Below are 26,832 nucleotides of genomic sequence, written 5' to 3' on the forward strand. Positions count from 1 at the left end.
TAAATATTAATCCAAGCCCAACGCTATGCCGTTATGCTATAAATTAAGGACTAAAGTTTTAAAATTAAATGTCTGTCAAAAGTGATTTTAAACAAATCCACAATGAAAATTATATCGAGATGATCACCAGTACTCAATCATAAGTGAAAGAAGCAGCATTTCGTTCAAAACGACTTTTGATTTCATACAAAGCAATGCAATACTGACCTGTTTTAGTAGTATATCCAACATAAGAATGCAACATGTTAAATTATGCTCAGCATCGCTTGAAAATTCCGTGTGTCGGGATATAGGCGCTTCGTCATCCGAAATAGCTGATGTATTCCCTGAATCATCTTCTACTACCGGCGCTAGATGTAGATAGAAACATAATGCATGATGTAATTAAATTGTACTATAATTCGAGAGCTTACAAATTGAACTTCTATGTGGCATTGCTGCATCCCTCTCTTTGGATATTTTGGTGCTGCTACTACTGCTTTTCCCATCTCTATCTTTGTGTAACTCGACTTGCATTCCATGCTTCATAATTCTAACTCCGTCACCAAACATTGAAAACAGTTGCGGTAATGGGACCAAAATTTCCAATTTAGTCAAATTTTGTAACCAGTGCAAAGCTTGCTGCTGAACTTTGGCAGTTGTCTTTTCGAAGCGAATCGATACAAAGCTGTACATGGCCTCTGCATCAAATCCTAAGGGGGACATTTCTGAATCTAGTATCTTGCTGAGTACTATTTTCAATTCAGGCAGCTCTTTCTCGGGCACGTCATTAGTAACTGCTTCCATCCAGTGGGGCATAACTGTGTCCCAAATCTGTTGTGTAATGATCTCATATGGTATGAGGCAAATTAATCGTTGTAACCCTTCTTTTAAATGTGATGTTCGAGATGCCAAAGAATCCCAATGTCCGCCAACCCTTGCATACTCTGGTGGATGAGGCAATAGACAGTCAATGAATTCTTTATAATGGCTATTGCAAACATCCTTCAGCCATCCACAAACGTGATCGAGTTTCAGTTTTTCCAACGTGCTTTCTGTTTGACCGTCGTATGAATATGCTGTTACATGAAACCAATGAAATAACATGGATAACATACGACCAAGGATCTCAACTGGAGTATCCGCTGTAGGTTTACATCTTCCAACCAGTAACCATATTCCATAACGGCCAAGTAACTGGCGATCTTCAAGTGTAAGCATGTCTTGATTACCGTTAGCACCATTAACTTTAGAATTACTTGACGAATCTCGCCCAAAATCTAAATACAATGGTTTAGCTTCCCTAAGTAGGCTGATAACCGCCTCGATCATGTATGTTTGCATTTCAGCATCCATCATCATCATAGGTGGTAGACTACGGTGGACAATGTGATCTATGCCACGTCTGTTATTGTGGCGGTTTCCATGGCATTGTGCACAATATCTTATCGGGTGATTACCATTGTAACTAGCGCATTCACTAGAGAAGCATATTGAAATTGCTGACTTATCAGAAGATCGGCAGTTCTTTTAAAGATAAAAAAAATCCAATTACAATAACGTATACAGAAAACATGTTAAACTTACCTTGTTTTCACATATCATAGATACTTGTTGCATAGGATGCAAAATATCTCCGAATGAAAGGTCTGGATGATCTCGATGTATCTCATTAGCACATTCAATACATAGATACAGTGGAGGCGGAGAGTCAACGGCGTATAGTATGCTTATACAATGGTTGTAGCACACTTTTACGGCTTCTGCATTACCAGCATTTGGACATGATTCACGTTGACAAACGAATGGAATCAAATTATTTGTAAACTTGCACAAAAGTCCTTTTCGATCAAACAAGTTCGGGTCAAAGGCAGGCCAATAGTAAAATAACAATTTAGCAGCTGATGCTCGACTAGCCGATGTTCCGTAGGCTATCACGCAAAGCAAGTCTTTCACAACGTTGGGTTTCAGCCTCATTAAGGACTCAAGCAATTGACAATGATGCGCAGGGTTATTGGTGTATTGGAACACAAGCATGATGACGGCACACACGGATTGACAAGCGTGGCACTCTTGGTCATCATCGCTTTGACGTGCTATAAGAAAATCAATAAACAGATATTTACAAAATACGAACAAAACACAATTATTTTGATGCAAACTTACTTATTGTAAATGGTAATATGTAATAGCATAGATAGTTTATTATATCCTGATGGAGGGAGGGAGGTAATACGGATATACTGGAGGCTGTGAGATACGGTAGATTATCAATAAGATCTTTATCCAGAAAAGGTAAAATACAGCCAAGGCTTTGTAAAAACGCTTTGCCAAATAAACTCAGTCCGTTTTGAATATTGGAAGCGACATCCAGAAGCATAGTAAGAGCATTGTATAAGTTTTGATATTCAAGATTCGGATAGCTGGACATCCGCGCTTGATCTAGAGTAGGATCTTTGATCATTTCCAGCGGTGAACATGGTACATCTTTTAAAACAGCTGAAAAGAAAATAGTAATAAACGTAAGTTATCCCATTATAACAAGCAAAAATGCTAAACAAGATTTCAACAAGAATAATTGTCAAAATTACAAGAGTTCGTTTACAGAAACATGAAACTGAGATACTTTATACTATACAAAAATTTACACAGTTTATAATTACGTATGTCTGTATTATACTCAAGCAAGTTCCGACTTGAATAATGAAATTTAAATAGAGAAAAGAAACGTACTATCATTATCGAATAAATCTTATAAATGTGGTGCTGGTCTTTCCAGTTATTTTTGGGACATAATGTTTACATGTGGTGCACTGCATTTATTTGTGGAATGTACCGTTGATGGTTAAAAACTTCATTGTTTTTCATATAATTGTCTGATTATAGTGGAGATTCGGCGAATCAATGGAAATTGAATTATCCATTCAATTGTTCATGTTATTCGTATATCTGTGTCTTGCCACTCCATTTGAAATTCGATCAGATTTCGGCGATACATTCGGATTTTGCCCCCGGCTAGTAAACTTCGATAAAACGTGATAATTCGGTATACAGGATTTTTTCTCATTTGTATACCAACGCGAGTGAATGAAAACGGAGTCACATCCACCCAACTCGTGACAAGCGAAAAAACCTATCCCCCATTTCAGGTCGTCGATTTCCGTTGCAGGGTCGTTAAATTAATTAAATTAATCAAAATAAACAAAGTTAACCGTTGAACGTGGTCAATTCGTGGATTCCCGGAAAAAAATCCGTACTGAAATGTAAAAAAATACGGCGTCATTTTTGATAATAAATTGACAAATCTAAAAATTGGCTTTTCTCCGTCGAGAAACGACCACTAGAGGTTGCTCCAATTTTTTATCTCCCGAAAAGCAATCCGCAAACCAAAATTTTGTCCCTGTTTCTAAGGTATTCATCCACAAAGATAACCACGGTAGCAGTATCATAGTGCTTGATAACCGGCTCAACGAGTGAAGTCTACGTTTGTCTACGAGGACAGAGAGGGGGGTTTGCAAAAGTTTACGTAGACTTTGATTTTAGTTAATCTCGTATTACGAATTAAAAATGGGATTAAATTAAACGAATTACCACGAAAATCGCTAATAAAGCGAATAAAAATATGGCAACATTTTATTGTTGCATCACTTGTGTCGCTAGAACTAGAATGTGTTTATCAAATTGAGTTGGGCGTGTTTGTTGTATGGGGCCGTACACTAATTACGTAAGGTTTTTTTAGAGCTTTTCAACCTCCCCGTCCCCCCAGATAAGAGTTCGTAAGATTTTGGTGAACTCCCCCTCCCCCTACATAAGATCTTATCATGATTATCGTAATTAAAAAATCGAATTGTTAATTCATCAAATTTATTATAGCGAAAACGATGTGTATAGAATTATTACAAGAAAACTCATGACAAAATTTAACTGGAATCATCTGCAGAATTTTAATTGCATGCCAATCTCGCCCAGTAGAAAGAATAACTGTTGTCGGATATTCAGTAACTCCAGTTTGGTCCACATGATCTGCTTTGCTATATTCCACTTCCTTTGAGTCTATTTTCTTGTGATGTAGAATTTAAAAGAGTTTATAACCTCTTCTGGCATGAATTTATTCTGAGTTCCAGCTGTGACGCTTATCGTACGCATAGCTCCGAGTTAACCATATTCGAATTTTCTTGAATTAAAATACAGTTCACACTCTGGAAATATTCATTCAAGATCTTTGACAATCGCATGTTAGAACATTTTCCAGATACCTTGCGGATTTGAATCGAATGTTTGAAAAGAACAAAGTCGGTCTAACAACACGAAGGGTATCAACACTTCTTAACTTGTAAGGCATATTGTGACTCCAGTTCCCGAACAGAAAAATGTACAACCAAGAGCCAAAAAATTACTCATATTGATTGATATACAAGGATTATATGGTACAAATGAAAATAGTTCCCTTTCCTTTTAAAAAGAATATTTTCCTCATGGATTTAATATTTAAAACTTGCTTTATGATATTACGTAAGAAAGGATAAACCCTCCCTCCCCCTCATAAAGAATTTGTAAGATATTTTGAAACTCCCCCACCCCCCATATGCCCTTACGTAATTAGTGTATGGCCCCTATGCGATTGATAAAACACAGAATAAGGTTCTGATAAATTGATAGTTACCGCAGCTGATGGTAATGAATCAACCTAATTTTCGAAATAGTTCTTCATTATTTTAACTATAACCTTTGATAAAGCATTCGTCAATTGCATATTACACAGAACATTTTTCTATTTTCATTTCTAAGTAGAAGTTTACTGGAATATTTCGCAATGTAAAAAGTCCGATACCAAAATGTTCATATGTATATGAGCGAATAGTATCAAGAACATTACTGATAATTTTCAATTCAACGATTGTATTATCGCTACAATATTGCATATATTTCTTGTTTTCAATTCTATTTAGCAATTTACGCATATTCTTACACTAGAATGATTGTTCTTGCAGTAAGAGTCCGAAAAATTCGCGAAAGCGCCAAAAAAGTTGAAACATGGCAATCGAACGGGTTAGAATAAAAAAGAATAATGACGACTCAATAGCACAATTTTATATATATTTTATTCTCGATAGATGCGAAAACAGTGGTGGCAATTTAGTAGATGAAGATAAATCATAGTATATATAATAATATAATATAATCGTGTTATTTCCTGTCATCCCGATATATACTCATCCAATTCTAATAAAACGTCTGCCCGCCGTCTTACGCGTCCCCAGGTCGGAAATTTTTGGTTTGGACCTACACCACCCAAACTAGTTCTGGGAAAACCTACAAAATTTTCCTTACTGGCACCTGTCTTGGTCTTTTGTACTTCCATAACAAAATTAGAAGTCTGCAATCCCAGGCAATGTACAGTGGTCGGAAACGCCAAAAACGTGAACTTAATTCACTAGAGTCCAAACTATCGAAAATATTCACAGGGTTTCTTTGGAGGAAATGTTCGTATAAATATTCCCCACAATCTGATAATAATTGAAATTAGGCATGGCTTACTATGATCGAACTAAAAAAAATTACTTTTTATACTGACGAAGTAGAAAGTTGGTTTCTTCGACAAAGTTTTAGAAATGCTCATAGTGAAAAATTTTGTTGAAGAACTTGAGCTTGTAGGACTAAAGGTTATTGATTTATAAGGCGTTTTCTATGGTAACCCCCTTAAACATAGCTTTTTAAATATAACTTTTTCTTCGTGACTTCTCGTGCAAACTATGTTCAAAACAAATGTGTAGGTATCAAAACTACATAATATTGTCGAAGACTGTATGTATTTAAGAATTTTACATTTTTTTGCACAAACTTCAACTACGTATAAGAAAGAAGGTGCAAACTAAAATGCACGAACAGGCACTTTTTTCGCTGTCCAACTATGCACTAAGGTTTGGTGCGTGGATTATACGAACAATTCTTCCAAAAAACCCTGTGAATATTTTCGATGGTTTGGCCTCTAGTGAATGAAGTTCACGTTTTTGGCGTTTCCGACCACTGTGCAATGGTTTCTGTCATTTCGAGAAGCGTTGGAGCGAGCTAACGTATTCCAACTGCCAACAAGTTCGAAACTCTTGTTGTATATAACTCCAAAGAGATAATTATCTAATTTGACGCTCCAGTATGTTCTGGTGAGAAAATGGGCTGTGGATCATGAGCATCAATGGAGGTTAGTGTTATTAGCCAAAAATATCATCTTAGCTGAAACGTGGGCGAGAAAAGACAATTCTTCGAAGGTGAAGGTTGCCTGCGTTTTCTCGTAAATGTTGATGCACTCTTTTGATTGCGGAATCACAGAGTCAATCGTGTTATGGTTACCGAATTGGTATCAAGTTCCATTCTATACTCTTATCTGTCATGAAGTTAGTGTTCTGTTTGTTGTGGTATGCGAAATTTTCTAAGGTGGTAAAGTTCTTGAAGGCAACTCTCAAACCGTTGCGATGTCTGAGATCATCTTGGCTGGAAGTCCGTTGCAAATGGAGAACCTAGTGGTAGTGCTGAAATCTTGCTTCCAGATAAACTGATTTTATTGATGAACGCACGAATAGGGTTATGTACCGATTACACGCCACCACACCTCTGCGCCCTCTGCTCATCGGAACAGCATAATCAACATCGGTAACCAGAAACGATGGATGTGGCTGGTCGCGACCTCATACAATCCAACACAGCTTCGAAATACTTCTAGCAGTGTGCAATGATGATACATGATAGGATCACGAAGCTCTAAAAGGTTAGGATTGAGTGACGCTGTAGTAACAGAGGATGCTTTGTGTCTTAGTGTAGAGCAGATTCCTCTATATTTCCGCCAACCTAAGAAGTTCCCTTCCATCCAAGAATGTTTTAAGTTGGAACAATTTACTTCGACGTTTAACATCTTTTTCTTACATCAAACACTGAAGGTCATCCTGATAGTATTACCAATGAACGAATAAAATTCTATGGCTGGTAGTGTTACTGTTTTCCTTGACTGTTAACAGCAAAAGCGTAGCACGTGGACAATGATTGGAAGTAATTACTGGAGAATGTTTTGTCATACTAAACCAGAGTTTTCGAGAGCCAATTAGCTCCAAGCTCTGTAGCGATCCCGGATATTTCCCCTTGTTGAATCCACCCTACGCCGATTGAGAGTTCCCCGGTGGCGGAATTTCTCGCGATATTGATGTAGCTCCCAACTTTGTCACGATATACTCGGTCTAGTCCTCGACGGTCGATCTAGCCTACTCATTGGCTAACCGGTAGCTGTCAAGGTCGTTCTAGTTCAAATGGAACATGGCATCCGGTACACCGGCGCCTCGACGACCCACAACCGAAACGAACTACTCGGACTAGTCCCCGGCGGTGGATCTAGCCAATACCTTGGTGGCCGATAGGGTGCACTTATTAGAACTATCAGCTCTGGTTACTAGTTCGTTGATCTCTTCTCCCTTTCCTCTGCAGCTCCATTAGTATCTGCGCGACTACTTTACTGATAGTATCCTAAATCTTTTTTTGCCTCTCTTGTAAAACATTATCTGTGCATAGAGTTAGACACTCGTTTCGTACTTCCTGGAAGCTCGTTCTCGGGCTCCGGTGCTTCCTCTGCACTCTCTTACTCCGGGCAACAGAGTGGAGGCGCGTGACTGAACCCATGCAGATATTTGCTAAAGCAGCCGTGACTTACTGAAGACGGCGTTAAATAAATGTGTATCTCTGCCTGCTTTCTATACGCCCACAAAGTTAAACTCTGGATTTTTGGCTCGAATGGTACGTTCCCCGTATGTAGTCGGGGATTTTTCCCTTCTCATATAGAAAGGCTATGCAATCACTCTACAAATTGTCAACCTAATCCCGACCCGGTTGGCCATGTGTTATATACCATTCGACTCAGTTCGTCGAGATCGGAAAATGTCTGTATTTATGTGTGTATGTGGAAAAATAATGTCACCTCTGTTTCTCAGAGATGGTTGGACTGATTTGCACAAATTTAGTCTCAAATGAAAGGTACAACCTTCCTATCGGCTGCTATTGAATTTTTTATTGATTGGACTTCCGGTTCCGTAGTTACGGGTTGAAAAGTGCGGCCACACAGCAAATTTCCATATAAACGGAAGAATTTAAAAATCGAATTTGTATTTTGGATGCCAAATGTCTTTAAAATGCATGAAACGTCAAGATTTGATGTAATCTCGAAAACAATTTTTTTGGCGAAAATTTACTTTTTTAGACTTTGGCACATTTTTGCCTTTCTCATATAGAAAGGTTATGCAATCACTCTAAAAATCGTCAACCTAGTCCCGTCTAAAAATTGTTTAGACTTATATAGGCGTAGGTAGGGTTATGCAGTGAGGGCTTACTACTTTAAAACTAGTTAAAACTTCTTAACAAATTGAAGATTTTCTGCAGGGTCCGGACCCCCCGGATCCTCCTCCCTGATCCGCCGATGGTTTCAAGCGATGTTTCAGTGTCGACACATAGTATCTCAAGATCGTGGCTGTCGATCCATTGTATACATGCGCAAATCGTACTGAATATGTAATATACATTTCCACCATTGTATTGGACATAACCAGCCATGGAATCGTAGTTTGGACAAATGAGAAAGACACTGAAAAGATATTCTTATTTTTAGTACTTTATAAAAATATGGAAAATAAAAATATATATAAAAATAGAAGTTTGCAAACGTACTATTTTATCTTATTATTATTAATCTATTATATTATTAATAACAATTATTCATATCCACCACACGTCCTATATTCAACGTATGTTATAATTAATTGCTATGTATTTAGAGAATTTATGAATTATATATATTTTTAAAAGTTTTTGAAAGTGTTTTATTCTTGATTTATGTACTCGGTCTATCTTTTCTCCAATTTGAATTTCTACATTTGATCCCATGTCTTCAATAACTTTGTATGGTCCTAGGTAAATGCTATCGAATTTTGATCCTACTTCATTCCTCAAAAGTATAAGATCTCCTCTGTTGTAGGTTTTTTCTTTTGAAGACTGGTTGTAATCTTTTACTCGTTTTGTTTTATCTTTAAATATTTTCTCTCTCACTTCTTTTTGTGATAATTGTAATTTAAATTTAAGTTGTTTTCCATAATCTTCAATATTATACAATGGATCTATTCTCTCAATTTCTGACAAGTTTGAAGGTAGGTTACATAATTTTTCATAGACAAGTTCGTATGGTGTCTTATTTGTAGTGTGTACAGTTGTGTTAAATGCAAATTGATAATACTTAATCCAAGTATTCCATTCTTGTGGTGAATTTCCGCAATATATGCGTAGAAAATTCCTTAATTTTTTGTGCGAATTTTCTAATCCACCGATTGTTTGATGGTGATATGCTGTCGAATTTAGTTTATCAATTTTTAGGGGAGACTGAGTAGACTTGATCCCCTTTTTTATTTTTCAGTCCAACTCCGTGAAATGATAAAAAACTATGTATTTTTTGTAGTTTTATATTGTTTCTAGGGATGACTAATGATCATAAAAAAAGATGGGTGGGTAATGTCAGAGACACAACCGGAGTGAAGTAGAATACACTTTAGGCTGTTAATGCGAATGCTACAATTTTGACTATACTCTGAAAGATTATATTAAAACCAGCCATTTCGTTATTTCTAATGGAAATACCGAAATATCGGTACACGTACATCGAAACCTAAAATGTTCCAACATATTTATCCTCATATGGGAACCCTGAAAATAGCATTTAATGAGAGTGAAACAATTCATTCATACATACTTGTACCCAGGGCCGCCGGGAGGGGGGAGGGGGTGCGAGGTGTTTCCCCCCGGGCCCGGAGTTTTGAAGGGGGCCCGGATTTTTAACAGAAACTAAAATTTTGACAAATACTTTTTCGACAAAAATTTATTTGAGAATATAATCGAAAGCAGATGTATCTTCGTCGCGAGCGGTTGACTTTCGTAGAGCTCCCTTCGAGTCGGTTAATTTTCATCATTTTTGGCACAGTTTACTGTCTCCCGGTTATCAAAAGTGTTAATAACGGTGCAGTTTAACGATTATACAAAGTGAAGTGGTTTTATAAAAGCATTTTTCGGCATATTTTCGACAGACGCGAGTGGTGACAGTTTGTGAAAATTGAATTCCGGCAAATGAAAAAATATCTTTTCCTCGCATTACGGGCCGTCGATTCCCGATGCAAGGACAATAAAAGTGTACAGAAAACATCTAGAAACACAGTGTACATTGTAAAAATAGTGAAAAATGGTTTTTCAGAGAAAAAAATTCGATCCGAAAAGTGAAAAAATATGGCAATAAGAAAAATTGACATTCAAATAATTGGCGTTTCACCAGCGACTAGCGACTACCAGGTGTCGCCCAAAATTCTTTGCCCGAAAAATAGGTGGCAAACCAGCCAGTCGGTGCTCAGCTAATTTCGTCCGCGTCCCTTGTCACCTATTTTTTATTGAGTGTTTCATCGGCGGTGCTATCTTTGAAAATGAGCCGCCTTGGATATTCAACTGTTTTTTTTACTGTATTATTTTATTGCAAATGAGTAGAGGTTTTCATTCTTTTATATTCGGGATTGCAGATATTTTGTCGCATGTAAATTTTGGGTGTTCGTTGATGTGATGGTGCTGTAAGGGAATACGTATATGCCGGTCGGCAAACTAATTTCTATGTTTGTTTAGGGTTTGCTTTACCAACAAGGGGAACTGATTCACAGAGCATTCAATGTGCTTTGGAAAAACATATGGCCTTATTTGAGTGGAATGATGACTTCAATCATGTATAAGGTTTGAGCATTGACAATTCGCGAGAGGGATCGGGGACCGGTTGGCAATTACCTTCAGTTATGTCAGCACGAAGAATAAGTGTTTTGCTGTCATTTTCATTGCTTAGCTTTCAATTCTATCGCATGCCTCCACGCGAGTCTAAGTCTATTGATGACATTTGGTCCTTAGACCGGCGACGACTGGGAGCTATCAGCCTTCTGCCGATAGTAGTAGAATGAGAGTATGCGATCTAGCCGAGAAAACAATACAGTAAAAGTTGTTCGGAAATCAGCGCCAATAAGACTTGTATCGATGATCGCGGGTCTATACGTACTAAAAATTCGCCGCGTCGGTTTTAATGAATCTAATTTCAAGTTCCGTTATTGGTAACAAGCCCGTGCATCAGGTTAACGATCCTCTGTATTTCCCTTCAATGTTCGATATAACCGTTCGTATACGTGTATTTCACAAACAATCCGATATTAGAAATAGAAAATACTTTCGTTGATTTATAACATCTAGAGCTATCATAGCTCTCTGTCTGTATAACGTTTTATCACTGGGTAGTTTGCAACCCAAAAAATATATCGTACAGAAGAAATAGCGAAATTAGTCTAAATAATGTCGCAATAAATAGTGATCCGGCCCATTACACAGATAAGATTAGCTTTTCTAGACAATACTCCCACGATCGGCTGTGTGGATGTGAAATTGCTTTTGTTTAGAAAACATAGGATACTCTCGGTAGATCTTATTATTCGAGCGATCGTGTTCTCGAAAACTAACTGAACTACTACCTAATAAACTATGTTATACAGGTCGCATCCCTTGCTTGGAGCGAATCCTAGACCCTATTCCCTTCCAAACCACCAACTCCGCGATACCTGTGGAAGATTCTGATGAACCTTCTGTATAAGATTCCTCATTTTATTCAAACGATCGCCGGGTAAAATCAGCACCGACACGATAGAAACCACGAAAAAATTCGTTGTGTGATTGAATATTATTAAAAAATGTAAGCAGTGCTCCTTATAGCCGGCTATCCGGAGTTCAAGTTGCTTATTTTGCTAATCGTATTAATACAACAAATGATAAATTTCCCAAATTCTCGGCAGCCGGCTGCCCAGAGCAATTATTACATGATAACTCTATTGGCACACTTACTAACAACTCTCCCCATCCCGTGATACATGTGGAGATGCAGAGGATTCCTCGGTCTCTAGTAGCAACATGTATCGGACTAACATTCCTTCCTTTCCCAGAAGATCTGCATTCGGACGTGGCCGGCGTCGGTATTGATCAGCATGCAGGGATCAGAATAGATTGTACAATGTGGCTCATCATGTTATTCCCAAGCATGTTGTTCCAATTAACATTTTGCAACCTAATTTGGTTCTGGTCAATAACGGAGTAGCAACTACGGGCGATCTCTTATGCTTATGCTTATGCTTATGCTTAAAAATTTATTTGAGAATATAATCAAAAATTAAATATCTTGTGTATGAGGTACCCGAGCAAACGAAAAGCCCATAATACCCCCTGGGTCATGGGGTTTGACATGGGTGTTTGAAATGGGTTCAGGCCATGAAAACACCAAATTCCTAACTTGAATGAAGAAGCGAATGACCTTAAGGTTAAAATGTCTATAATCGAAACAAAAATATGATCAGACTTGTAAGGGTCAAACAATTAAATGGTTTGATTAGAAGTCATGATGTTGTCTTCAAATTTCGCCAATTTGAAATTGATTTTTTTGATTTATTGAATTTCCAAGCGCTGGATTAGTATCGAAAGTAACTATCGAAAGAAAGAAAACCCTGCTTAAGGTTGCCACAGCGGTTTTGGGAGCGAATTCCGTGTCTTCGTTCAGGTAAATCCGAATTCGCCCGGAAGAATCCATTGGATTATTTTGCAATTTTGCGTTGCCTTTTTTACCAGGAATCGCCTAGCACCCAGTCCTCATAAACATCATCCTCGGGTTGCAGGCCCTAATTGTTAAGGAGGGCCCCTCTTGGCGTTGACAAATATTATTTTAAAAGTGCCATTTGGGTTTACTTTACCCCATTGAACCTTCGCTTCAATGGATTAATGTTCCTCACAATGATTCTCGAAAGAAACTGAAGTGTGATTTCACACCCTGTGTTTGTTTACTGAGGAGCAGAGCAAAGCTCGCTCGGGTTATCCTTCACAGCGAGAGTGGTTTGTCCTTTTAGATTCTTTGTGAATATCCGAGAAAGCAACATCAGTAACAACATCCAACTAAATCAACAAAACTGTTAACAAATGCAAAAAAAACATACAACTAAATGTGAACGGCACAGAAAGGTGGAGTGTTTTACCAAAACATTACACTCTGCGGTGAATGTGACGAAAATAAGATATTTTTCCTCCTAGTGCTACGAGCTACAAAGGAAATAAAAAAGTGCATATCTGTTTTTAAGCGTTTTTTACAATAAAAAGCAATGGAAGCGCTCCAAAATTCTGTCGAGTCGAGATCACTTTAATTCGAAATTATAATTGATTTCAACGCATACCCATGTGTCTCTTGAAGTCTATTCCCTGCTCAGTAAAATTCTGCTGGTCAAAGTACCACTAGAGGCGGTAACCCTACCTCTATTTAAGAACTCAATTGGTCAAATGAGTCATCAAAAACTCTTGATATACCAAAAGAATTCGAAATTAATCCAAAAATTTAAATTTAAAATTTAATATAATTGGTTTGCCGTTCATTGATACAAAATTTATAAAAAATCATATTCAGATACGAGATGATACATAAAAACATTTTTGTAAAGGGGTCATACTCAAATGACGTAGCTTTTTTCGGCGATTTTCGACTACCAATTCCCCCTAGCAAAGAGGCCAGGGATGGAAAAAAATAAATACGTTTTACAATTCTTTCAAATACGGCCTTTTATCAACATTTTCATTATAACAGCAAATTGCGTGCACAACAAGCCACTTTCGTGACGCGTATAGTGTTAATAGTTTTGTTTTGAATTTTATGTCATGGAGCATGAAAAGAAGATCTCTTAGTTCACAATCCTTCAGCTGCCAATGATTCTAAGAAGCATACGTACAACTAAATTACTAAATTGTGTTTGATTGATTTCGAAGAGAAAATTTAACTCAGCTGCCAAACTAAATCAACTAGTTAGCAAGATTACCTAACTAATGCACAGTGGCTCAAAACAGCGTTTTGAGGTACTTAATTCATTGGAGTCAAAAATGTTCATATTAGAGATTTTACATATTCTACAAGGTTTATGTGTGTAAAAAGCACCATCTTTTGGCAACATTATTGTTTTAAAAAAATAATCATAGTAGGCTATAAAAAAATTAACTTTTGAACCGAAAGAGATAGCGCTTGGCCGTCTTCAACAAAGTGTTAAGCTTCCAGCACACGCGCTAGTACACAGAGTGCGCGCCACTCAGAAAAACAAGCGAAAGCGTCTTTGAACACCAGTGCCTACTCGTTCAGTGACTCATACGTGCGACTTCAAGAGGTCCAGACATACAGCTTTCAACAGAGTATAACTTCTGAACGGGTGATTATGGACAAACGGTTTTGCCTTCGTTTTATAGGTGAAACCCAGTCCTATTAGAATAATTGATAGTATAATTACAGTTTTTGCCGATAGCTTTCTGGTCCGAAAACAGGTAAAAATAAAATCAAAATCAGCCATAAGTCTTTACACAGCATTCACAGCTATTTTGTTTCTTCGAAAAAGTTGTGTTTTGTAATGATAAAAAAATATCTTCGAACATTGTTAACGGGAAAAATCAGAAACAAAAAAGTTATAATTAAAAATAAGAATTGTATAACTTCATCATAGAAAAAACCTTATAACTCAATAACTGTAAGTGACAGAGACAATATGTCTTCTCCAAAATTTATGAAAATACTCTCCTCTACAACTTTGTTGAAGACGGCCAAGCGCTATCTCTTTCGGTTCAAAAGTTAAATTGTTTATAGCCTACCACGATCATTTTTTTAAAACAACAATGTTGCCAAAAGATGGCGCTTTTTAGACACATATACATTGTAGAATATGTAAAATCGCTAAAATAAATAGTTTTGATTCCAATGAAACGCAGTTTTGAGCCACTGTGTAATGTAGCAAGTTAAATCCGCATACAAAATCTTTTCGTTTTAGAGAAGTGAGCGTGAGATTTTAAACGTCGGTTCCTGAACGTAACGATTTTATTTTATTTTTGAACTATTTTCTAGAAATCAGTTACAACATTCTTGTAAAATATTTTAAGGTATGCTAACACACTAAAGCAAATAAAAGAATAATTCATGTTTTTATAGGATTATGAATGTTTTCGAATCCAGCATAGCGTAAAATCCAACCAAAACCCATATGAATATGATCCATGTTTCTCATTTTTTTATTCCTACATGAATTTTTTTTATTTTGTTAAAATGATCTATTTTTTCAAGTTGTGGATTGTATTTGTATTTCTACAATTGTAAGATTCTGCCTTTTTTATCTATTTGCATATTTTTATTTTATCCATCTTTTTGTTTTTTTACATTTCTTATAAAAGAAATGTATAGAATTCGCTCAAACTTTCAAGATTTTTTCCGAGGCCCGGAGGGCCGAGTCTTATATACCAATCGACTCAGCTCGACGATTTGGGACAATGTCTGTGTGTGTGTGTATGTAACGGACAAATACTCATACGTGTTTCTCAGCAATGGCTGAACCGATCTTATCCAAACCAATTTTAAATGAAATAACTAAAAAACAGTATGAACGCTATTAATTTGTTTTTGATTCTGATGTTTAGTTTCCAAGATATGAATGTTTGAATGCGTAAAAATGGCGTTTTCTGCAGTTTCTTCAAATTATCTGTCGAGATTGACAATATAGATTAACAATTTATATATTTTTAGACAGCTTTAACGAATACCTTTCGAACAAGCTATAGATTGTTGAAATCGAACTATTACCAAAAGAGATATTTAACATTAAATGCGGACGAACAATTTTTATCATTTCCCATTGCCAGAAATATGACCAAAAACATGTAATCTATCATTAACGCCAAAACGGCTTATTTTAGGTCAATAGTATCTTCGGAGAATTTAATGGAGGTAATATGCCCTTTCTTTTGGTATTGTGCTTTTGCTGATTAATCCTCCTATGAGTGACGTATTTTCACAAATTTTCTTGTAAGTGATTCTATCGAAATGATGCCTTCAGCAAATTTGTAGCTCTTTCTTTTGCGAATAACTTTACTAAAGACTTTAAATATCTATTTTGAATACTTTAAAAGTTATGGCTTGTTGTTTGTTGATTACTCTTTGTCGCCTATTTATTGTTCAATATAGTAATAATCCATTGAAATAAGCTAAAGATTATTTCGAAAAAACGAATTTTGTATTTCATTTTACAATTTACAACCGCTAGAAATAATTATCGAACACTTCCAAGTTGTCTGGAAGGAACTTGATAACTTATCAGTACAAAAATGTTCATTTGTGCGAACCTTCTGACTGCAAATTTTTCTAACTTATGACCATCGGATCGATCTGAAACATATCGGAAAATGAAAAGCGAAAAAAAAACTCCAAGCAACGGCGTAGCCAAGAGAAGATTTTGGGGTTTAACACCATACAACCGGGTTTAACACCATACAACACCCAAAAAAAATATTGGATTGAAGTTGAAAATTTATTGATGCAGACTGATTTAATGCAATATTACAATAACAATTATCTGATCCGTAGATTGATAACCTGTTGTTGTAAACATCATTAGGACTTTTGATAAATTGTCGGAATGGGGTCCTGATATGTAACTGATCTATTGGTCTTGATTTCACAGTTGTCTAATAGCATCAATATCAAATTCCTGCCTGAAAACATTCCAATAGAAAATTCCAGAGTTCTGTAATCAATCATAATCCTCAGATTTCTTTTCAAATTTAGCTCGTTTTTGTAGAAATGTACTGTAATAAGGGTCTTTATTTAATAGGAAGCGAAGTTAAAATTGATTTAATATCTATGAAACATAGAACTGCTCACCAAAGAAATGCATAACTTTCAACACTTGCTAAAAATGTTTTTGCCTTTCTCATTCACTCTAAAATTCGTCAATCTAATCCCGACTCGGAGGGCCGAGTGTCATATGCCAATCGACTGAGTTATTCGAGATCGGAAAATGTCTGTGTGTATGTACACAGACAAAAATATTTTGTAATTTTAAGTTTATTTTCATGCACATATTTGGAGCATGAATATAAATGTAAAATTAAGTTCCACCACAAATACACACGACTTGTCGTGCTTTCTTCAACGAATTTTATTATTATGTTACACGTGGATTGAAAATTACAGTTTCTTTAAACGGAAAACCAATGCACTTCCATGTATTTTTACTCGAATACTGCTGTAAAATGAATGACATGTTATATTACACGAATGGAAGTGTAAAATTGTATGCTGTTTGATGCTCCAATTGCTTTTAACGTTATTTTCAATCAAATTTTCGATTCAATCTTTGAATGTTTACATTCGTATTGATTTACATGTCGTTTAAATTTCATTATTTTTTGGTGTGTATGTGTGTATGTGTAAAAAAATGTGACCTCTGTTTCTCAAAGATGGCTGGACCGATTTGCACAAAGTTAGTCTCAAATGAAAGGTACAACCTTCCCATCGGCTGCAATTGAATTTTTTATTACTTGGACTTCCGGTTCCGGAGTTACGAGTTGAAGAGCGCAATCACACAGCAAATTCCCATATAAACTAATATGAAAAATTTTCAAAATCAAATTTGTATTTTTGATGCCAAATGCATGAAACATTGAGATGTTTAACAAAAATTAACTTCTTTGGACTTTGGTACATTTTTGCCTTTCTCATATAGAAAGGTTATGCAATCACTCTAAAAATCGTCAATCATACCGGCCCGGAGGGAGTATGCAGTGAGGGGTTGCTACTTTAAAATTAAAAATAATTTAAAATTTCTTAACAAGTTGAAAATTTTCGGCAGGACCTGGACCTCCCGGATCTTTCTCCATGATCCGCCGCTGGTTTCAAGCGATGTTTCAGTATCACATAGTATCTCAAGTATGTATTGTATGTATTGTATTGAACATAACCAGCCATGGAATCGTAGTCTGGATAAATGAGAAAAGCACAATTGCACCACTAGGTGGATTAAAACAAGTTTTTATTTTGAGACGAAACGTAAGTTGAGTTGAGACGAAAACGTAATATGATTGATAACGAGGATAACACTTTCCGAATGTAGAGAGAAATTTATGAAAAATGACGATTTCCATTCGACTCTAGCAGGTTCTGATAGATTTTGATGAGCATTTGATTTTTGTTGTATGACCAATTATAAGTATAGGTCAAATGTTTAAAAACAGTAATTTAAGGTCAAGATAACATCATTTTGAAACTACCAATTTCGGAGGTTTAGTATCTTCGGTGAGTTTTACAAACGTTAAACAGCGCATCATTTGAAAAAATAATTTTGACGGTATATCGTCCAAGAAGTATTTATGATTAATTTTCTCAGGTTAGTATTCATGACTACAATAAAGTTTCAACAAATTCGCTAAAGACACGAACTCTGTTACTATTTTCTGAAAAAATAATTCTGCATAATTTTAAAACTTCAAAAATTACGGTTTCGGAATTATGCCGTTTGGACAGTATGATCGATTTTCACCAAACCCCCACCAAACCGAATTTCTGGCTACGCCGCTGATTTCAAGTAGGTAGAAACAAAGTCGTTCTACACTCGTTCACATGAAACTTTTTCGAATGCTGAATATCTATTATAATACATTGAAACCCCGATTTTATCAGCCAAATATGAACATATGTTTGATGGGCTCTAGCAGACGAACAAGACTGAATTCGAGTAAATCCTTTCTTGAGCATGTTTTCCTTATCATGAAGATGGAAATATGCTAAAATAAAAAGTTCATCATAATCAGAAGTAGTTATCAGACTACATCAAGAGACGGGAAGAATATTTTAACAGCTTCAGTTTATTATAAAGAAAAAAATTGTCCGATTTAGTCAATGTCCCCATTTTGTCAGCCTAAAATACGCCATGAGACTGATAAAAATGGGTCTTTATTTATGTATTATTCACTGTGTTTCACATTAATAGGTGCATTTCAATTTTGGGGATTTTTTACTGCATCGAACTACAACATTTTTTAGATAGTTTTCAAGGGGTTATTTTATAGACTTCTTCCAAAATTTGGCGAACCTATTCCAAATCGTATACCAATTAATTGGTATACTTAAGGGTTTATATGTTGCAGATGGAGAAAATATTGAAATTTTCAGCTTTTTTCCTACACAATATTACGAAAGCTTATTAAACAATTTTTCCTAATAAGTTTGTGTAAATTATAAACTATTTGAAAATTTTTAATAGTTTTATTTTTTATTTAACCGTGATTTTTTAATAAATAGTGACCATCACTTCACAACGTAGTCTATTTTTCATGGCTTGCGGTGGGCACGATTTCTCGAATTGCTGAACTGAAAATTATGGAAAAAGAAATTATTTTTTAGTATTCTTTGCAGATTCAACTCACCGCGCAGATAGCTCTGAATTAGACCCACTGGTGCCCTAAGACGATTTCGCTAGATTTTCAGAGCACTGTGCACCCAGTGCATTAACGCAAGTGACGGAAGGTTATCGAAAAGTTTCGTGAAAATGAAAATTCCAGTAATGATGATGATTTTCCCAAACGGTTCGTTTTCGAGAGGTTTTTATTTGTTCTTTGGCATTAGGATTAGCGATAATAATTCAAATCAAGGATACTACTGGGAAGTCACCTTTAGAAAAAGTCGATGTCGAAGTAAAATTTGAAACTATGCACGCATGCACTTCAGAGATAGCGTGATATGATACTTTTTTGTGAAAAGGGCGATACTTACAAATGTAAACATAGGGCTTTTTCATACATGCGAATGAGGGCTTTGAAACGCAACAATTTAACCTAAAAATTTGGATTCTACGATATTGCTTTCTTAGAGTACAGCAAAAAACATAACGGGCGAAACTGTATTTTTGTTTGTTTATTTAAAGTTTTTTTCCTAGCAGTTTAGATGCAAAACTGTTATTTTCGTATTTTTTAGGAATATCAAGCTGATACCAGCTGTAAATAGTAACAATGATCTCTATTGAAAAAACACGGACGAAATCGGTGGTGTAGAACGGTAGTTATTGTAAAAAACGTAAGGGCGATACTTCAATGCTGATAGGTGGGACCGAAAAAGTAAACAATCGCCAAAGGGGCGATACTATCATTTTGTCAATTTCAATAGCAAATTTTTATTTAATAATTTCAAATACTTTATGAAGTTTTGGGTTTCGATCACTGAATCATGCAATCTAGGATGTAAAAAACACAATAGTTCTTAAATAGGAAATAAAACCAAGTCTGGAAATATTCACTGTTGATTTTCTTTGAATGGTATCACTGCTAGTATCGCCCTTTTCAAGAAAAAGCGTTGATTTCTTAGTTCTCAGTCGCGTTGGAGATTTGAGTAAAGTATAAACTTCAAATCGATTCAAAAAAAATTTCGATTTTTTTGGCTCAGTACAATATATAACCCCTTTAGGAAAATTCAGTTTTCCCACCACAATTTAGATATTATATTAACACTGCATTAACAATAATTCGTTGGGCCTTTTTTTCGCTTTCCCATTGATTTGGTTTGAGTTTTCTAGCACTGATGTTGTCCTATGCTGATTTGAGCGATTCTCTGAGTCCTGCCACTATCCCATGTAGTATGTGTTATCAAAAACATCGCGAAGCATCAAGTTCTAAATGTTCTCAAACGATATAATTTCCGAAGAGAGTGATAAAATTTATAACAAATGTCTCATCGCACTGTTAGGTGGATTAAAAACGTTTTTTCTATTGCTATCACTATCACTTTAATTTATAGTTTTTCTCTGTTATTGAATTTTATTCGCAATTTTTCGAGAAATTTCTGCTTTCTTTATTTTTTTTCTTATTGTTTCATATTTTAATACCCTGCTGTTTTTATTTGTTTCTTTTTTCATTCCATCTAATTTTTAGAATTTATCTATTTACTACATTTATTCTTGTCGTAGTCTTTTTTAGGGTTGTGGTACCGTTAATACCGGTACCGAAAATCCCGGGAATACCGACCCATTTTTGGTACCGTAATCCCGAGCAAACGAAAAGCCCATAATACACCCATGCTTATGGGGTTTGACATGGGTGTTTGAAATGGGTTCTACCCACGAAAACATCATCACCATGGTCCAGTAGATCCCATATAAAATACCATATGTTGGTGTATTTATGGGTTATTGAGACCTTTTTGTGGTGTCTTGATGGTCGTCAATTTTGGCACGGACCATGTTTAGGGTCTTTTCAAGGAGCTATGTGGTGTTTGAACCCATGAGTATTTGCTCGGGATACCGGTACTGAACAAAAGCCAGCACCGGTATTTTCGTTACTAAACAATTTTTTATGACAAATATGTTAACTCTGTAGGGGGATCTGTTTGAAAATTTCGGTCTGCAAGATAACGTTTAATTATATTAATTTGCCTTCTAGATAAATGGTTGAGATAACACCTTTGTGTGGAAACGAGGTGGGGCCATCATCATAATAATTCTAGGAGTTAAAGTTTTATTAGCGACATTCTGATTGGTTTCCATTATTCACTGGGTGGCGCGTAATAAGAATATGGTCTAAGTCATGTCTGTATTTGGTGTGCTCTTAAACCTTTATCTATAATAGAACGAACAGCGATTTAGTAGCTAACAGTTTTAGACTTGGTGAACTGCTTCAAATGGGGCGATTTGTAATTATTGGTAATCGGAAAATTCAGCAAAACTCCATAGTTTACAGGAAAGCAAAGAGCCTGGATATGCGTTAGAGAATAGTAGGCAAACGACATAAAGTTCGAAACCAATTTTCAGAAAAGCAAGAGAGGAAATGCGATTAACCTGCTCGGATTTACTGCCATTCTCGCTTTGATTTACTGTTGTTAATAGGGTTTCATACATTTACCATCTGTTCAAGTCGACGAAAGTCGCACCACTTAGCAGTTATTGATTTCAAAGTGGCCTAGATTTCGAAATAATAGAAGGTGCCCTATACGAAAAATATCTTCTGTGAAATGAGTCTTGCCATTCCGAAGCAATTAAAAACAATAAACATGTTTTTTGATCAGCAAAAATCAATCATCTGAGAATAAGATCATCGGTTTGAGCATTCAATTTCAGTTTGAAGCTTTTTTCGAATTTTTTAAAAAAATATTCGAGTACCGGTACTTTACCGGTACTATCGGTACTGAGGGCTTCAGTACCGTAGTACCGGTTCTCGCCAAAAAGGGTCAGTACTGCGAACCCTAGTCTTTTTCTATTTCCTTTTTTTTTTTTTTCATTTTTTGCATTTCCAAAAGCAATTTTACTTATTCAAATTCATTCCAATTTGTCCTATTGTTTAATTTTTTACCTTTCTCCTATTTTCTTCCTCATTTTCTAGTTTTTAGCTTTCCGATTATCGTAGTTTCATTTTTTTTTTATTTCAATTAGAGAGGTTTTAACCTTAACGTCATTCTCCTCTTCGGGTTAGAAAAATCTCTTATGAAAAATTTCTAACTCTATGTGCGGGATCGGGACTCGAACCCAAATGCGCTGCGTATAAGGTAATCGATTTACCAACTACGCTACGCCCACCCCCGTTTTATTTTTTCTTATTGTTCATTTAATATAATTTTATTTATTTTTTATACCTTTTCCTTAAGATTTAATTCGTTATTGTTATTTCTTCATGTTTTCCACTTAACCTATTTTGAAAGTACTTTTTCTGTTGACCATTTTCCTATACGTTTACATTGATTTTTTTTTATTTTCCAAAAAAAATATTTGATTTATCTTTATTTTTATGATATTTATTTCAAATTTCATTTCTGATGCTTTTTCTATTCTTTAATTTATATCCATTTTATTCATTTTTTTCGTGTTGATATCTTCATTTTTGTGTTTCTATAGTATACCATGTTGGCTTTTTTCTACTATTTTAAGTTTTCCATTTTGTCTGTTTGCGCTCTTTTGGTTCAATACTTTCAATTTTCTTTACTTTTTCGTCTTTTCATCATTTCAATTTTTCAATTTTTCAATTTTTCAAAATTTTCTGGCTCTTCCATTTTTTTTAAATTTTTCTATGGATATTTTATTCTTATCTTTTATACATACTCCTCTAGTTTTATGCATTCTTAATGTTTTATTTTTTCTATTGCTTTAAATATGTCTTGTTTTTAATGTTGAATAAATTTTACTATTCTTGATTTATCGAGTTTTTCAGTTTTATGCATTTTTTATATTAATGTTTGTATTCTTTTTAGTAGTTTTTTTCATTTTCATTGATTCTAAATTTTTTCCTACTTCCCTATCGATTTTTCATTATTTTCACCATTTGTTTAATAATGTCCGACTTTTTTAATCTTCGCAATATGTTTTTCTAGTTTCCTGTTTTCCATTATCAATTTTTTATAGGGGTTTGTTTTGGTTTTTCTCGATTAAATATTTTTTGACAATTGACATTAATTTGTTTATTTGGTGGATTTTGTTGTTTTAGCTCTTTTGTACATTCTTTTAATATTTACATTTCCTATTGCTTTTCTTAATCTTTTGCTGTTGATCGCCTTTTAGATATTTTTAATTTTTGTAATTACAGTTAACCCTCTCTATGTCGATATTCTCTATGTCGATATTTTTCTCTATCTCGATTATTTCGTGGGTCCCTTCAAATCGCACGTATAAAAACTCCTCTATGTCGATATTGTCTCTTTCTCGATATCTTCCTATCTCGATGTACCTAGCTGTATATTTGCCTGCATTATTCTCTCTCTATGTCGATGTTTTTTTTCTCTCGGGACATCATAAAGCATATACATAATGAAATGAAAATTGGCGATCAGGGCGCTAAGTCCTATATCAATATTCTGCATGTAGGGGCAGTAAAGACATGATTTGGGGTAAAGTGGATATTCAATGTTTTCCTACGAGACTTTGTGACTTTGGATTCATCTTAATCTGTATATATTGAGGTTTTCTAGAAATTATGCATTTTTGGGGTTCAAAATTTTGACTTTTACGTGCTATAAAATTATTTAAAATGCAGCCGTCTGTAGCACGGAAATCATACTTACATGGTCAAAACACTTTCAATCAGGGGAACATGGGGAGACTTGACCAAGCGCAGAATTCTATTATTGGCTATGACGTGTTTTATTAGGTTCTTAAAAAAAATTCAAAAATAATTTTATACTAGTTTCGATCCGTTAAGGTAATTTTAAAAGTTTGGAATGAAAAATCTTTCTTTATAGAAAAGATTTCGCATTTAAAAATTAGCGTTAAATGGTGTAATTTTTTATCAAACTTTGTATGGACATATCTAATCGCCTTATAATTACTTCTAAAGTACTCATACATTATTTTATACTTTATGAACTAGAGAAATGATTTTACATAAATCGAAACATTGAAATAGTTACTAAAATTTGCACGAGATTGAACGCAATAACTAATATTGGGGAGACTTGACCAAGAATTTATGGGGAGACATAACCAAGTGGCAATAAGCCGAAGAAAGATAATTTTTTTCTGATATTTACTATGCTGTCGTACCTACTGTTAGTGTTAATCACGTCACAAAAAATCCCACATCAAACATCAGTCTATATCTTGTTGTACTAGTAAAGAAAGTTAGTAGTAATATGGATGATTTCGTGACGTGGTAATATGCAATGTAAGCAGTACAGTTAATCCTTAAAAGGAAATGCATTAAACACAGTCGAAATTTATGAAATGCAGCCCTTTTATATTTTTTACTGCTACCTAACCTCGACAATATGGACAAAAGGATTACAGTATTATGTCATTATTTTTTGTTCTGATTTTTCAAAATTCTCTTTATCAAGTCTCCCCAGGCCTTGGTCAAGTCTCTCCGCAGTGGGGAGACTTGACCAAAAAAAACGATCTCAGACAAACTTTTATAATGTTTGAAAAAGTAAATTAAAAATTCCGCAAGAAATTATAAACACGAATAATACCTTTTTACATTATATCTCAATGACTTTGGAAGGATTGAAATTTTTTTTGGAGATTTCTGCAGGTTTAACTGAAAACCTGATCAAGTTTCCCGATGGTACCCTACATGTGGGGCAGAATGATAAACTGCAAATAAGATATTCCTTCTCAAACAGCAAACTTGATGTTTTGCAGTGCGTGTGCACTTTACCTCGTCGTCTACTACCCTATTCCCCCCAATACGTGCATCTATCTTCATTTCCCGGTATGCATTATGATGTCCTGAAGGAAAAGTTGTCTCAAAGAAAATCATTGTGTTCTATATGTCGATCTCTCCCTATGTCGATGGTCCCTTCAATATCGACATAGAGAGAGTTGACTGTACTACATTTTTAATCTTCCATTTCCTTACTTTTATAAATAATATTAACAAAAATGGCGCTTTTCAAAGTCACCAAAACTGTCGAAGAGGTATTAAAAACTCCCAAAGTATAAAAAAAATCTACGTTTTTTTCCTACATTGGAACTACAAACAACTAGAGCAGAAAATGGTACATAAACATAAACTTTCAGTGTATTATACATAATATCAGTGAACTCCAATGGATTTCAAACATTGACTTCTTTGTACTCAGGCAATACCCAGTGGTGGGGGCCCGTACGTTGAACCCCCGGGCTGTTCGAGACGATTCAAACTGAATACGAGGTATTGGATGATACGGATCAGTTCTTGAAGGCAAATTTATGAACAAGGGCCAGGTTCGAGGAACTTTACTTTCGGGTGAAAGCAAACTTGATAACGAAGATGCCACAAGCCGCTATGGTCCAAGTACCGATTCCAAGCGACCAACCACCGGTCATTGCTAATACCGGTTTATCGAATATTAAGTTGCCCACGATTAAACTGCCAGAATTCAGTGGAGACTTTAATGATTGGCTAACATTCCACGACACGTTTTTGGCACTTATACACTCATCTACCGAGCTGACGACAGTCCAAAAATTTCATTATCTTAGGGCTTCACTAAAAGGAGAAGCAGTGCGACTGAAGCACTTACCATCACGACCGCAAACTATGCTGTTGTTTGGCAGACATTATTGGATCGTTATTCTAGCAAATACCTTTTAAAGAAAAAACACATACAAGCGCTGCTAGACTATCCAAAGATTAAGAAGCAGTCATCCTCGGCTCTGCATGCAATAGTCGACGAGTTTCAACGCCATACTCAAATTCTGGAACAACTACAGGAGCCTGTTGAGCATTGGAGTTCTTTATTGGTTGAAGTTCTCTAGAAGCAAAATTGCAGAAAGATCCACCACTTCGCGTGCAGTACAATAGTTTCATGACCGAGTACCTTCAATTGGGCCACATGCATCCGATACCTTATCAAGGGAAAAACGAGGCCATAGCATTCTATCTTCCTCATCACCCGGTTATAAAAAGGAAAGCACTACAACGAAGATTCGCGTGGTCTTCGATGGATCAGCGAAAACGACCAGTGGGCATTCTTTAAATGATCTTCTACAGGTAGGCCCTATTTTGCAAGACGAGTTGATCAGCATCGTTCTTCGATTTCGTTTGTTTCACGTGGGAATAGTGGCGGATATAGAAAAGATGTACCGCCAAATACTGGTACATCCAGACGACCAGCCCTTGCAGCGCATTTTTTGGCGATTTGATCCGTCTGAAGAACTCACTGAATATCAATTAAGCACCGTTACGTATGGATTAGCTCCGTCATCGTTTCTAGCGATACGTACGCTCTATAGCTTAGCAGATGACTACGAACGGGATTTCCCTGCAGCTGCAGCAGCCATAAAAAAGGGGTTCTATGTCGATGACTTTCTGCATGGGGCGCCGTCTGTAAAATCTGCAATCCAGTTGCGCGATGAAATGTGTGAATTACTACATAAAGGTGGATTTCGACTGCGCAAGTAGTGCTCCAATTTCAAGGAAGTCTTACAAGATATACCTCCAGAGTTGCGCACTACTCAAAGCGAGCTCCAACTCGATCCA

The 26,832-nt window shown here is 35.7% G+C and overlaps 1 protein-coding gene across 10 annotated transcripts in view; it reads right to left on the reverse strand.

Annotated features, from left to right (window-relative positions):
- LOC131687112 (protein unc-79 homolog) overlaps positions 1–26,832 on the reverse strand; it is a 1,793,695-nt gene that overhangs the window by 1,648,051 nt on the left and 118,812 nt on the right. For all 10 annotated transcript variants that reach the window (XM_058971154.1, XM_058971155.1, XM_058971161.1 and 7 more), the window contains exons 3-6: positions 2,146–2,478; positions 1,567–2,075; positions 414–1,506; positions 208–350 (exon numbers count right to left, since the gene is read on the reverse strand). In XM_058971154.1, the coding sequence (XP_058827137.1) occupies positions 208–350; positions 414–1,506; positions 1,567–2,075; positions 2,146–2,478 (2,078 nt within the window). The remainder of the gene's footprint in view (positions 1–207; positions 351–413; positions 1,507–1,566; positions 2,076–2,145; positions 2,479–26,832) is intronic.

Source organism: Topomyia yanbarensis, chromosome 3, assembly GCF_030247195.1.
Source record: "Topomyia yanbarensis strain Yona2022 chromosome 3, ASM3024719v1, whole genome shotgun sequence".
NCBI classification, from domain to species: domain Eukaryota; kingdom Metazoa; phylum Arthropoda; class Insecta; order Diptera; family Culicidae; genus Topomyia; species Topomyia yanbarensis.